Source organism: Camelina sativa, chromosome 4 (assembly GCF_030686135.1).
Source record: "Camelina sativa cultivar CO46 ecotype springtype chromosome 4, ASM3068613v1".
Taxonomy (NCBI): domain Eukaryota; kingdom Viridiplantae; phylum Streptophyta; class Magnoliopsida; order Brassicales; family Brassicaceae; genus Camelina; species Camelina sativa.
In genome coordinates this window covers 31,475,079-31,489,471 of record NC_141883.1, presented here as the reverse complement: position 1 = coordinate 31,489,471, position 14,393 = coordinate 31,475,079, and the positions used below count along the sequence as shown (strand labels likewise).

At 33.0% G+C, this 14,393-nt stretch overlaps 1 protein-coding gene and 1 pseudogene across 2 annotated transcripts; both read right to left on the bottom strand.

Annotated features, from left to right (window-relative positions):
- Positions 1-219: 219 nt before the first annotated feature.
- Positions 220-1,713, bottom strand: LOC104783036 (uncharacterized). The gene is made up of 5 exons (XM_010508114.2): positions 1,508-1,713; positions 1,191-1,314; positions 1,011-1,081; positions 812-898; positions 220-707 (listed from the first exon to the last, which is right to left on the bottom strand). Exons 2-5 carry the CDS (start codon positions 1,291-1,293, stop codon positions 372-374), a joined length of 597 nt encoding a protein of 198 aa, XP_010506416.1. The 5' UTR covers positions 1,294-1,314; positions 1,508-1,713; the 3' UTR covers positions 220-371.
- Positions 1,714-5,374: 3,661 nt separating this feature from the next.
- Positions 5,375-7,043, bottom strand: LOC104784407 (phospholipase A(1) DAD1, chloroplastic pseudogene; annotated as a pseudogene). The gene has a single exon (XR_015596212.1). The product of XR_015596212.1 is annotated as a phospholipase A(1) DAD1, chloroplastic pseudogene (transcript).
- Positions 7,044-14,393: the final 7,350 nt, after the last annotated feature.

Genomic DNA, 14,393 nt, shown 5'->3' with positions numbered 1-14,393 from the left:
GAGAGTAAAAACATCAACGCCAATGTGATTTACTTGTTTTTCCATTTGGCCTTATTGTAAAATTACCAACAAATGATTTTCATTATTTGTGTCAGTTATTGTAAATGATTTTGAAATTTGATATCATTTATGTATAAACGATAGTCGGATACTGAAAAAGTTATCAATATCTATATATTTTTAATATGCAAAAATTGTTTTCAATATCTATTAAAATCATTTTGGTGGTTTGGCTGAAATCTATTAAGCAAGCAAAATAATTTAACAATCTCGTTCTTTTCTACAAAAATCGAAGATAACACACAATCAAAACCAAGGTCAATAATAGCTGTAAACTGCACTCATCTTTGCTTCAAAACTTGTTACAAAGCTCACCGTGAAGGCTTGCCTCTCTTCTTACCGCCTCCTTTCTTCTTTCCTTTATTCTTCTTTTTACCATTTTTCTTCTTTCCCTTAGACTTGATGCCGCCTCCTTCACCACCACCTCCTCCCATGTTCTCCCTCTTACTGTGTTTCTTTATCTTGAAATCTCTGTCATTAGTTAATGAATTACCGGGATGTAGCAAATGCCTAACATCAAGAACACCGCCCTTGAAATGTCCTACAGTAGACTTCAAGACTCTCTCTTCTGGCGTACGCTTCTTCTCTACGGGTTTCCTAGTACTTACACTCCCAAACTGTCCTCCAAATCTCCCAAGAATCCTATTCTGCAAAACACCCCAAAATAACAAGTGAGAAACCAGATGTCGTCGTAATGGATCCAAAAAAAAAAACAAAACAGAGCAAGTTCATAATGTAAAAAAAAGTTCACCTGGTCCAACATCTTCTCTTCTCTCTCTTTCTGTTTCTTCATTGGTACTAGCGCTACACTCAAAGGTAGCCTCTGCTTCTTTTGAGGCTGCAATATATAACATCACAAAGGTTATCGCATAGAAAATCCTAAATGATCGAAACAGGTTTCTGACTAACAGCAATAGTTTTCACACATTTGTGTAAACGAAAAATCTAACCTTTCCACCAAGTTCAGTCACTTGCTTGTTCTCTAATGCTTTCTTATCCTTCCATGTCATATGCGTAGAGGCTAAACAACAACAACAACAACAACAATTCCAGCTGAATGTGAACAAAACACTAACAGCAATAATAATAATACACATAGCGAGAAGAGAAGAGAGAGTGTGTGTGTTTACCAAAGAATTTAACATCTTTCATAATGTTCTTAAAGCTCATATCTTGATTATTAGAAGCCATGCCTTCCTTCTTCTTCTTCTCCATTGGCTTACGATTATACATTTTTCTGATTTTGATTTCTTTCTGAGATTCAGAGAGAGCCGAGGTTAAAGCATACCATTCGAATACATCACCTAATTCCGATTCCATATCTTTGAATTGGTTTACATTACATCAAACCATTCGAATTTGGATTCTAGATTCCGACTAATTCTACAATCTCATCACCTAATTCCTCCAAAGACTACAACATGCACTAAGAGATTGAATTACTAACCTGAGATTCTGAGAGGAGTATGCAAAATCAAGACCGTTCTGAGATGGAGAGAGTGAAGAAGCTTTGCACAGAGCGTTGATGGAACAAATTAAGAAAAATCAAAAGAGGGGGTTTAGGGTTTCAATGGCCGATGCGGCGGAGAAGGAAGGCTTCGTGCTTTTTTTTTTTGTTGTCTTCTTTGATTTTTTTTTTTTTGGTTGCAAAAATAAAAGCTATTGGGCTTGTGGGCTTTTTAGTCAAAACTACAACGTTTTATCCCTTAACATTTTTTTTTTCCCATGAATAGCTCTCTCGTTTTTACAGCTTATATTATCTTAATTTTATGTTTTATACTTAATAATACCAAAATACTGCTGCTATTTGATCAATGTATTTATTTCTGTTACAAGTTTTGATATTTTTTTGACGGATATGAACTTGCATAAGTTAATCTTATAAATATTCCTTCTTTCCTTGCCAACTGACATGTCGAACTAATTACACCAGAGTGAAATAATAACTAGGAAGTATTTTATAATATTTTAAAGTCTTATTTTTTTCTTATTTATTTATTATATACGTGAATTTTGATGGGGAAATTTGAATACACGCACATGATACATTGCATTTGGTATGTCTTCCTTTTCTCATTTATATTAAAGTCGTATATATCTGATGGGGAATGTGTATACAGACGAATGAATACATGATACAGTACATTGCGTTGGTCGGATATTGGGGAGTTATTATCAGCTACACGTACTGACGTACGTCTTGTAAGATTTTTAAAATACTATTTAAGTTTTCAAATATACTGTTCACACTTCACACCCCACACGTCGTTGGGACTTCGACTGGAATTGGAAATGTTGAAGTTCGAACTTGAAAAAGGGTAGACGACTCTTTTCACTTTGTAAACCATATCTACTTTTATAGATCCGTTTTCAGAAATCAGAACACAGGGTCAGTTCAGTTGGACAATTAAAAGAAAAGAAAAAAAAATTCCTTTTAAAGAAAAAAAAAATGAAATGTGAACGTGTAAAAGTATTGGATCAAGAGTACAAAGCAAATGTGAAAGAAATAACAAATAACATAGCTTATACAATCTTCAATTAATTTTGAGTACAAAGCAAATAGTTCTAAAAACTAATACACCGCGCATTATCTTGATATGCAACACATAGTCTTTTTTTAGAACAATTTTACAAAACCGTAGTTGTTTGATACTAAAATAATTGACCAAAAAAATTGCATGAGACGACTGAAATGAAGGTGAAAGTTGGGTGAGAGAGATTAGGACATGCACTGATTTTCATTGTTTTGACTAATTCTATTGGGTAGCCGCAATTTTGCACAATGTTGAGATGTAGGAGGCATAAAGCCATACACACATGTACATATACACGTACACATTCCTCTACCTATATATCGTTTATATACTCATATACTATGTCAAATATTTTAATTTTCGTGTTATGTCAATTATACGTCATCATCTATTTATGTATATTTTATGATCGCTCTTTTTTCTTACGATCATGTCATAATTTCTTAGAATTGTTAATGATTTGGAAGAATTTTTCTGAAAAAAATAAAATAAATAGAAGATATAATATATAACTAATCTTTTTTTTTTGTTTGGCCAACGAATAATTAGGGCTAAAGACTAAAGTACGAAATAATGCAGTAGTTAGTGTTTAACTATTCAATCATCATTTCATCAACATATATATCCCGTCAACAAAAGAATAGTATAATTTAGAATTTATAATAAAGTACCTAGTTGTTGGCGACTTGGCGTGTTCTCCGCATGGCGTAGGCGTAGAGTGTTTTTAGTCCTTGTTCAAAAGTCGGCTGAAAGCTCTAATTAAGATGACATTTGTCTGCATATGAGCATATCACATGATTCACGTATATTATTTTTTTGGATTTCGATTAATATTTTGAACTTGTCACCGTAACTTTTTTTTGTTTTTTGTATTTTTTTTTTTTTGGTATAATCATGTATCAAGCGCAAGTTAGAATTTGTGTTCGACGCCCAAAATAACTTACTCGTTCTATAAAAAATGTAATATGTCATCTATGTATACACCATACGTTATGAAACTGTTGAAAGTTTTATCAATATATACCAAAAGAAAGAAAAGGGGGAGTATATATATACTAACAAGAAAAACGGAAGACATACTAAGTGTAAATGACTAATTATATTATGTATGATAGATGGTATACTCTGGACCAGTGTTAGAGAAAATGCACACGCGAACAGAAAAAAAAAGTCCCTTTTATGAATAAAATTTGAAACTTTTTATGTTAAAACTAAAAAGTGGTCGGAAAATATAGTTGAAGTGCTATAAGGTGTCCACGATACCGGAAACGGAAAAACTTAACTATATATATACGTTATTATTGACATCTATAATATAACTTTAATCATTGAAGAAAATGAGTGAAACTTCAATTTTAGGTTGATGATCTAAAATATGTGGCGGTCTCCATATTGATATAATTTCGGATCACTTTCTTCAACTACGTATATCTAGCATTTTAGGTATGGGTCGGTTATGCGATCTATTCACTTTTGTACATCTATATTTGAGACTACGACGTGCCTATATATGTACGTATACGGCTTGGATCTCAGGCCATATATTCTCCTCCCATTTGACCACAAAAATAGTGATGCTTTGGCCGCCGCTCTCATGTCTCAGCTAAGGAATTTTTTTCTTTCCTTTTTTTTTTGTTTGAATAGAAAACTATATTTAATTTTGATGACAATGTAATTCATATGATTAGAGTTCGTAATACATTTAACCTAAGTACAAATTAAACAAAACTAACCTTCTACCATTTCCAGGTTTTCTTCCCCTTTTCATGTGCAAGATGTGCCTCATCTCATATATATAATTTTCTAAAAAGATGTTTCTACCTTTTTCGTGTATTCATAGTTTGAATTTTCTTCAAAAAAAAACACAAAATAATCAGAAATTATGTAATTCTAATTAAGTGAGAATGAGATATGCAGTATTTGCATAACATATTGTACTAATAAAATGTTATTTGTGTATATATAAACTAATTCTATTTCTATTGAATATACATGAAACAGTTTTATGCCAATAGAGTTGAAACGAAAATGAATAATTTACGAGTAAACAGTTAATTTTGACAACTATTAAAACTATAAACACAGTATATATCACAACGATGACATTCGCTCCCTTCCGTCCATCACGTCTCCTACTTGTTGTAAACTCTCGCCTTTTAACTTTACTATTAATTAACCGTTGACACACAAAAAAAAAAACTTTACTATTAACCATTACTCCAAAGATTGAACCCAAAAAACTTGCAGCCTTAAATTGTAATGTATAGCATTTTATTTCATCCTTTTTAGATAATTTCATAAAACGTATATTGGATAACGTTAGCCTTTGCTTTTGTATTATTAATGAAACAATGTCGCTCATAACAAAAACGTTTATGTTTTTTTTACAAAAAAAAAAATATAACGCGTCATTTATGAATGAGGAAGGTAAGAATGCTATACGGTAAATAAATGGACGGCGCATGATGCGTGTTTTCATTTGGATTTTAGATTTGTTTCACAAGTAACTGAAGCTCTTATGCTTTTTTGCAAAGTACAACAGATCCAGTCAACTTCTTCAACGGTCGGTGCTTACGTGGCGCCATCATTTGAGATATTATTATCATATTTGGACGGAGATAGGGATACGTTTGTCTTTTCACTTCTTCCCGAGTTAAGACAATTTACGCCTTTAAGGCGAGTTTTAGAAACACATGCTCTCGTGTGACTAAAAACTTTATGATTGATCATGACCACATTAATATTTGCCAATTTTTTAATACCAAACAAAAAACAGCATATATATAAAGTATTTTTGAGATTTATACGAAATTTCAATACATTTTTTTCGCTCTTTTAGAGCTGTCTTCTACTTAATTTGTTGTTCCTAGTTCTACGACTAAGTTAGAGATATGTAGCGAATAAGATCTGTTACTTTGTTCAAAAGTTAAAGTCGTACGTTTGAGAATGTCCGATAAATAAAATCTTCATCTATGGAGAACTCTCCGAGCCGTCTCTCTGAATGGACACGTGGAGCTCACAAACCCGTTTACCAAATGTAAATACGTTTTCAGCTCATGACACGTGGCCACATTGATGCTACTCAAGTACGGCGAGTCACGGCTGCTCAGCCGAAGCTCCTTTCCGACCTCCGCGTAAACCCACGGCGTCTCCTCCACGCGTCTCTGTATCCAGCTCGGCATTGCTGACGCCGACGACGACGACGACGACATCTTCACGTTGTCTTGCTCTCTGTTGTCTAAAACGACTCCAGGAACTTTGGTGATGACGTCATCGGAGTTCACGATTCGTAGAACCTTGGTGCCTTGCTTCTCAAGGAGTTTCCTGAAGCATCTGTTTCCGACACGTGGACCTCCGAAAGATATTACGGTCACCATGGGCGCACGTTTAAACGTCGTCTTGATATCGTAGGCAGCTAGTGTCGCGATCGCGGCTCCGAGGCTGTGGCCGGTTATGGTTATACTCAACGGCTCGTCGCCGTAAGATTGGAGTAGCCTCGAGATCTCTTCTCTCACCATGTCTCTCAAACTGTGAGCACCTGAAGTGTACAAGCTTAGAAACCCGCTCTCGACCATGGGCCCAGAGTTAGAGCCGTTTAGATTCGGTCCAGTAGGCCCATTAGGGAGGTGAGTCAGCGTTGCGCGAAGGTTCTCTAACCACTCGAGACACGTGGCGGTTCCACGGAAGGAGATGACGACGTCTCTACGACCAAGCCGCGAGATCTCTTCTTTGTCTTGGCAAACTGCCACGTAGCCAATCCAGCTGGATTGTGTAGCCATCCAGCTTGGCGCTTTCTCAATCCAACGTGGCAAGTTAATACCTGACGTGGCACGGAGGTTCTTCGTTAGTCGATAACCGGAATTAGGCAAACCGGATCGGTCTAACAGAGTACTCCTGGGAAACCGGCATGTCGCGTACGTGGGAGACGAAGGATCGAAATCGAAGGCTTGGTAAGCCGATTCGACGAATTGACCGTACCGGAGAATCTCTTGCCGGAGATTATCGTCCAATGGATCTAAAAGACCATCCCAATTTTGAAGCCCCTGGTACTCCATCCATCTCCGGCCAAGCTTAACCGGATAATTAGAACCAGAGGGGGACGATTCGCTGGAGATTTGATCTTGGTTTAGAAGCAAACTCTCCCAGGTGTCTGGTTTGGGTATAACCGGTGGTCGGGAAGTAGAGATTGTAGGAGAAGGAAGAGTAAGTACACATCGACACTGACGATTCGACGTCGTACCATTTATATAAGACACAGCGTCGTGTTTTGGTAGTGAAGGCGTCACTACACTATGCGGACGTACGGGAGAAAAAGATAATCTCATTGTTTGAGAAAAAAGTGTTGTATACCTTTAATTTTTATATAATATTTGATCTGGTTAACCAATTTTTTCTCTAAACTTTGTATAGAGAATATATGGAGAGTTTCTTGAAGATAGTTTTGGTGTGTGAAGTGAAGAAGAGAGAGAGAGGAAACGAGTTCTTTTTATAGTGGGAGAAACTGGGATGTATAGTGGAGTTAGAGAGATTGTTGAAAAGGAAAGGACTGAGACTCTGAATTTTGTGGACTATGCTTCTATAAATTTATATCTATAATGCCCACATACACAGTTGTATTCGTTAGTGTGTTCGTAAATCTCAAGTAGTTTTCGTGTATGTAAAAGCAATAAATATACCAAAAATAGAAAGCTAACAATAAGCTGGGTTTTGTATTATGATATATATATATATATATATATTTTATTGACAAAGTTTCATACTTTTTATATATAAATGATCGAGATCATATATGGTTGGTACACATAAGCTCTGTTTTTTTTTTTTTTTTTTTTGTTACTTAAGTAACATGCACTTAAAAAGAGAATGTGAAATCAAATATTTGAGATCATCATTAATAGTTTCTACCTTACTTACTATTTTTTTTTTTTTTGTTAGTGGGAGTTATTGGTTTGAGATTTGAATAGAGTTTTAAAAACTTTAAATGTTAGGTAGAATTTGTTGTTATAGATCAAGATTTTGTTAAACTCTGTTAAAGTTCAGTGTTATTGGTTTGTGATTTGTAAAAAGTCATTTAACATCTAACAAATTTGGAATATTAGATTCAGACTTTTATATTTGTCCAAAAAAAAAAAAGATTCAGACTTTTATAAAGTCATTAAAATTGTTGTGTTATTCAATTAAAACAAAAGAATCTAGGATTGTTAATGAGTTCAATTATTATGTTATTGGTTCATGATTTTAGACATTTTCTTTACAAAATAAAGTCATTGAAAATATCACAAAAATAAAGGAATTGTTTGAAGTACTTTACAAGATTTTAAAAAACTAATCAACAAAATTCTTTAGCAATATTTCACTTATTCAATTTTAATGATTTTGTTGAACTTTTCAAAAATTTCAATCCAATACCACCCCTAAATTTTCATACAGCACCAAAATTTTGACAGATGACCAAAAAAGTTAAATGTATGACAATGAGAGATACAAGAGCAGTGATGGACGGCTGAGATGAGATGACAAGAGAAGAGAAAGGAGTGTGTATCAAAATAAATATCGGACCGTCGCTTCATCACATGATTTTGATGGGAGTAGACACGTGGGAGTTCTCGAATGATACGGCTCACAAAATGTATCGACTCGGCTTATATCGTGTGGTTATGTTACCCCCAAGGCACCGGCTATATAGCCAATTCGCCGCAATTGGGTGATCAAGGAAAGTACGCACGTATGCACCTTCCTCCTGCATTCCCCACGCCCTTCTACCATCTTTTCTCTCGAATATATAACACCAAGTCTCATATATATAACACCAAGATACTCCTTTAGAGAAAAAAAAAACACATGGTATACATTTTTTGGAGGTTATACAACCAAATAAATATTAAATCAACCACATTTTTGGTGTTAAAAAATAAACGTTTGGTCAATCTCTAATCGGTTTTCACTAATAATTGATGTTAACGTAGCTAGCTAGTGGAATATCTTTTGATTTGAGTTTACATAATTAATGAAACCATATTGTAACCATTAATATGGTAATACCATTTTTTCTTTCATTTTCTTGAACAATTGCAACCCTATAAAAGTATCATGGTCGAGCACTATGCTATTGTTATAATTTTATACAAATTTTTTGTTCATCAATATATAAAATGTTGCGATGAAATTTAACTTATTTGCCTATACCACGGGTTATATATATTTAACAAGTCCAAGTGAATAAGTTAGAGTGATATGTTGATCGGACTAACGGAGGAATAGAGGAAGTGCAACGTGAATTACTTACTATTTGACATTACATGTGTTATTCAATAACTTATAGCTTCTTTTCATTTATAAAGCGTATTACACTCTTAGCTAGCTGTTTAACATTATGAATATTTTTCTTTATATTGTATTCATTGCCGTCGTGATTTCTGAAAGAATGTTTTAACTCTATATCCTTTTAAGCATTTCACATTACTATACATCTTTTCAAATGTTACCCACATGGGACTCACTAGCTAGTAATAAAACAATTTAGCTTCTCAATATATTCTTACATATTATAGGTTATTTGAAGTAAAAAAAGAGCTATGTAGAAAATAAAAGTCAGGAACTAACTCGAAGAGAAGAGTTTCAATTTACACGATACATAAATACTAAGGAGGAGAAGTCGAGAAGATACACATGGAACGCATGGAATATATCTTCGTTAGTGATAGGATCAAAATACTTAAGCAATTAAAGTGAATTGATGTTTCAACCAATTGGGAACTAATTTCCTATTTCGTAGTAAACAAAAATTGCATGCACAACTTTAGGTCTATTGGTTTATATAACACGTACTTACATTCCCCGATTTGAATGTCATCGTTTTGGATATATCAAACCAACGTGACCATTCATATATTTGCGGACATAAAACTACACACCAGAAAAGCCATTAATTAGTTTCTTTATAATATAACTAGGACTCAGACCCCCCCTCGATGTCGCGAAAAATTATTTTAGAAAAAAGTAAATAAAATTTAAAATTTAAAATTATACATTATGAAATCATTTGAATGTAATAAAATAGTTTGAATACATAAACATTAAACTTAACTGTTAATAAAAACACAACCATCAAAATGAAAACTTATGACAAAAAAAATATTGTTTAACATATTATAAATATAAAGTTTTTTTTATAAAGAATTATGGTAAAGTTACAATTAAAAAAATCATTATAATAAAGTGATCCTAACTGAGAATATTGAACTAATAGTTGTAATGAGAAAATATAATTTTCTATTAATAATTATAATTAAAAACAAAAGAATATAAATTTTAAATATTAAAATAGTTTTAACGAAAAGTTATGATAAATAGACGCAACACAACTATAAATTCTATATAAAATTTTACTAAATTTCTATATAGCTATAATTATTTATAAGATTTTAGTTAGATTATAGAATAACTTTGAATATTAGATATTAATATTCAAATTATTAAGATTAAACATAAAACAGAAAATTTGTTTCAACGAATAATGATTTGTTAGTTATTGATGAAAAGACAAATATAAAGAAAGTTCAAAAGACATCATTATTTAAATAGACACACATATTAGAACGAAAAGTTTTGATGAAAAAATATGAATAAATTAAATAGTGAAAAGACACAACTCTAAAATGAACAGATACAACCGTTTGAGTTTTAAAAAAACGAATAAAAACAATTTTCTTACCAAAAATACTAAGCAAAGTCGCAACTTTTGTTCGTATTTATTCAGATTGTTATTCTTATTTTTAAATATTAAACTATTTTTTAACAAAAAGTTACGATAAAAATAGACGCAACTGTAAATTATATATTAAGTTGTATTAAATTTCTCTATTGCTATAATTATTTCTGAAATTTTAATTAGATTATAGAATAACGTTAATATTAGATATTAATATTTCATTATTTAGATTAACAAAAAATGGAAAATTTGTTTCAACGAACTTGTTAGTTACTGATGAAGAGGCAAATATAAAGAGAGTTCAATAGATATGACTATTTAAATAGACACAACTATTAGACCGAAAAGTTGTGATGAAAAGATATAAATAAAATATCGTGAAAACACACAACTTTACAATGAACAGATACAACCATTTAAATTTAAAAAAAATTATGAAAAGGTGCTACTAAAAATTGTAAATGTTGTGTCTGCACTTGATTTCACCTAATAACTCATATAAACTGCTTTTAAATAGAAAACATCTTTATTACCATATTAAGAAGTCAAATTCAAAAATTCACTATATAATCCACCTAACTCTTGAAAAAGAAAATTTAGGTATTTTTTTGAAATTTTTATATTTAAAATTAACTAAAAGTTGTAAATTAGATTCGTCATTCCAAAAATCTTTTGTTTAATCAAGAATTGGAGGAATATTTTTACTTTTGATATTGAACTGTAAAATCAAGAATTTAGAAAGCTGTAAAAACTGTTGATATTGAACTTTTATATTATTTTGTGTCATAGCAAAAAAATAAAAATAGTTCAAAAAGCCAAATATATCTAGATTTCAAAAGATACGAATATTCGAATAAACACAACTCTACAATAAAAAGTTGCAACTTTACAAAAAAACAGTTACAATGAACAATCGTAACTTTTTGTAAAACACACAATTTATTTTTTTCTACAGATTTTTTTAAAAAATATCCAAAAGGTACAGTTGAAAAAAACACAACTTTTGGTAGCATTTATTCGGATTGCTATTATATGTAGACATTAAATTTTTATATTTAAAATTAACTAAAAAATGTAAATTAGATTCATCATTCCAAATTTTTTTGTTAAATCAAGGATTAGAGGAATTTCTTGACTTTTAAAAGAACGAATGCTAGAAAATAATTTAGAAAAATGTATAAACCATTGAGATTGAAATTTTAGTTGATTTTATGTCATGGGAAAAAAATGAAAACAGTTCAAACAGACAAATATATATAGATTTCAAAAGATATGATTATTCCAATCAACACAATTTTACAGTGAACATTTGTAACATTTTGATAAATAACCGTTTTAATAATTTATCACGACTTTTCAGAAAATATCCAAAAGGTACGATTGAAAAAACATAATAAATATTGATCACATTTATTCGGATTGTTATTATTATATAAATTTTCTTTTTTTCTCTTCACCCTTTTTGCCGATGGGACTATTTCAATGTCATTTACGTTAGCCATTTTCTTCTTTCGGGACCATTTTTCCACGTTGTTACGGGAGAAATTAAAGAGTTTATTTTTTCTTTACCCAAAGAAAATTAAGAGGTAAATTTGAAAGGAGGGCAATAGAGATGAATTGAGTGATAGCGATGACATATACTTTGGTTTTGATTTTTTTCTAAACCGACTATTTCGGCCTAACCATTTGTAAAATGAACCGACCAAAGATTGAGAGATCAATGTAGATACAAATTTCTATGCGATGAATGTATATATGTTAATTTTCAAACATAAAATATTGATCTTGTTTACAATTTTATGGTTGGTCTCTTTGTATAGTAGAATAGAACCAAATCTTGCACCTTAATATATTTATGGTATATATTTATCATCCAGTCACCCCCTAGCTCCTATGATCAGCTATATATTATATGTTCTCACACTAGCCAGATACGTTTAAATATATAATCATTAAAAAGTATGAAACAAAAATTACGAATTCGTAAACCAACTGATTTTTTTTTTTGTTAAAAAGCTTACAAAAATATGTAAAGTGTTTCACATGATGATTGATGATAGTTTTTTTTTTTCGTCTGAATGATTTTCATATATATTAATAATGAAAGATTCAAACTTTACAAAAAGAAATCAACATAATCATCAACAAGAAGCCAAAGCAACTAAGTAAAGCTTTGGTCTGATACAAAAACTCCTTGTAACTAAAAAGGATAGCTCTGTGCTACATATGATTGTGAATGTTCACCACTTGTGACACTTTTAGCTATCAAGAAGGCACCCAAGTTAGCATTTCTTGTTTCAAAGGTTGTTTTCCATTCATGGATCAAGGATAACGCCAACGACAATCTCTCTGCCTGAAGTTTAAAGTTTGGCCAAGCAGAAGGTCTATCCGTCGCTCCTTCTAGCTCAACATTCTCTAAAGCAAAGATCACTTTCGGGATATGTAAGCTTTTCATGTTCTCCATTGCCCACAAACTGCTTTGCAATGCAGCTTCCTCTTTTGACTTTATAAACGCAAAGGACTGTATGCTATGGAGCACAACTGTTCCTTCCGAGTTTCTCAGAACCCAAGCCGCACCACTTATAGCTTTAACTTTGTCCCAAGAAGAAGCTACATTACACTTTAACCAAGGTTTAACTGGCGGCTTCCAATGCTCAGTCTTTGATCGTGACCTCTGACAATTCCGTTCTTCCTTCTCATCTAACTCCTGGGCTTGAAACCATTCTTCTGCATCCTCACTGATCTTTTTAACCAAATCAGGGATCAGGTAGACATTACCTTCAAAGACCATGTTATTGCGGTTTTTCCAAAGAAGCCAGAGGATCCATGGAAGGGATCTTCTTGTCTGCAGGGACAGCTGAACATTCTTACAAATGGAAAGAACCAAATGCAAGTTTTGATAAATCGAGCTGTTCTCAAAACCGTTCTCTGGTAAGGGGAACCCTGCAACTGCCCAAACCTGCCTAGCAAAAGAACACTGAAACAACAGGTGGTTGATAGATTCTCCTTCCATCCCACACGTTTCACAGCGAGTGTCTATGTGCATACCTCTGGAGTTCAAACTTTCTGCAACTGGTAAAGCTCCACTAACTGCCCTCCAAATGAAGATCTTCAGCTTCGGAGGTGCCAACATTTTCCAGATCTGATCTTTAATCTCGTTGATAGAAGGGAGCATCGATGCTAAGGTGATTTCCTCCTTTCTAAAAGTCTGGCAAGCCAACCAATACCCTGATCTAACACTATAATCACTGCTCTTATTGAATTTCCAGCACAAAAAATCAGGAGAGGAAAGGACTGGTTTGATCTTTTTGATTAAATCAACATCACGTTGGAAAAAATGCTCCTCCAAAACCGTTGGATTCCAATCTCTCGTGACATGATCGATTAAATCCTTTACTGTTAATTCGAGATCAACCAGTATATTCGTCATTAAAGGCGTTTTCATACCTACATCATCTACCCAAGGAGAAGTCCAAACTTTCAGTGAGGCTCCATCTCCAACTCTTTGCTTTAACCCCAATTCCATCAGATCCTTTCCATGAAGGATGCTTCTCCAAGCAAAGGACGGCCTCCTCCCACACTCAGCTTCAAGGAAAGTCGAATCACTATAATATCTGCTCTTCATGAACCTAGAGAAAAGGCAATTAGGATCTTGTAGGAGCTTCCAAGCTTGCTTTGGCAATAAAGCCTAATTAAAAAGCTCGATATCTTTAAAGCCTAAACCCCCTTGATCCTTTCTTAAACACAGCCTGTCCCACGCTATCCAATGAATCTTCCTCTGATTTTCTATTGTACTCCACCAGAAGGATGACATTGCGCTGGAGATGAATCACAGGTTGACTTTGGGAGTTTAAAGCAAGACATGGCATAGACCGGCATAGCCATCGCCACTATTTTCAATAATATCTCCTCCCTCCCTTGAGAGAGAGACCTAGCAAACCAACCCGACAATCTGTTCTTCACTCCTTCGTTGATATACTCCAGCATGTCTTTTTTGGACCCGCTGAAGCATTCCGACAATCCTAGATAAGTTCCTGCACCACCTTCTTTAACAATACCTAGAATAACTTTAACTTGGTCCTTTGAAA

Excerpts from the sequence above, each read along its gene's own strand:
- LOC104783036 (XM_010508114.2), bottom strand. The coding sequence starts at position 1,293 with ATGTATAATCGTAAGCCAATGGAGAAGAAGAAGAAGGAAGGCATGGCT. Across the intron at positions 1,082-1,190 it reads GAAAGATGTTAAATTCTTTG|CCTCTACGCATATGACATGG; the intron begins GTAAACACACAC and ends GTTGTTGTTTAG. Across the intron at positions 708-811 it reads AAGAGAAGATGTTGGACCAG|AATAGGATTCTTGGGAGATT; the intron begins GTGAACTTTTTT and ends GGTGTTTTGCAG.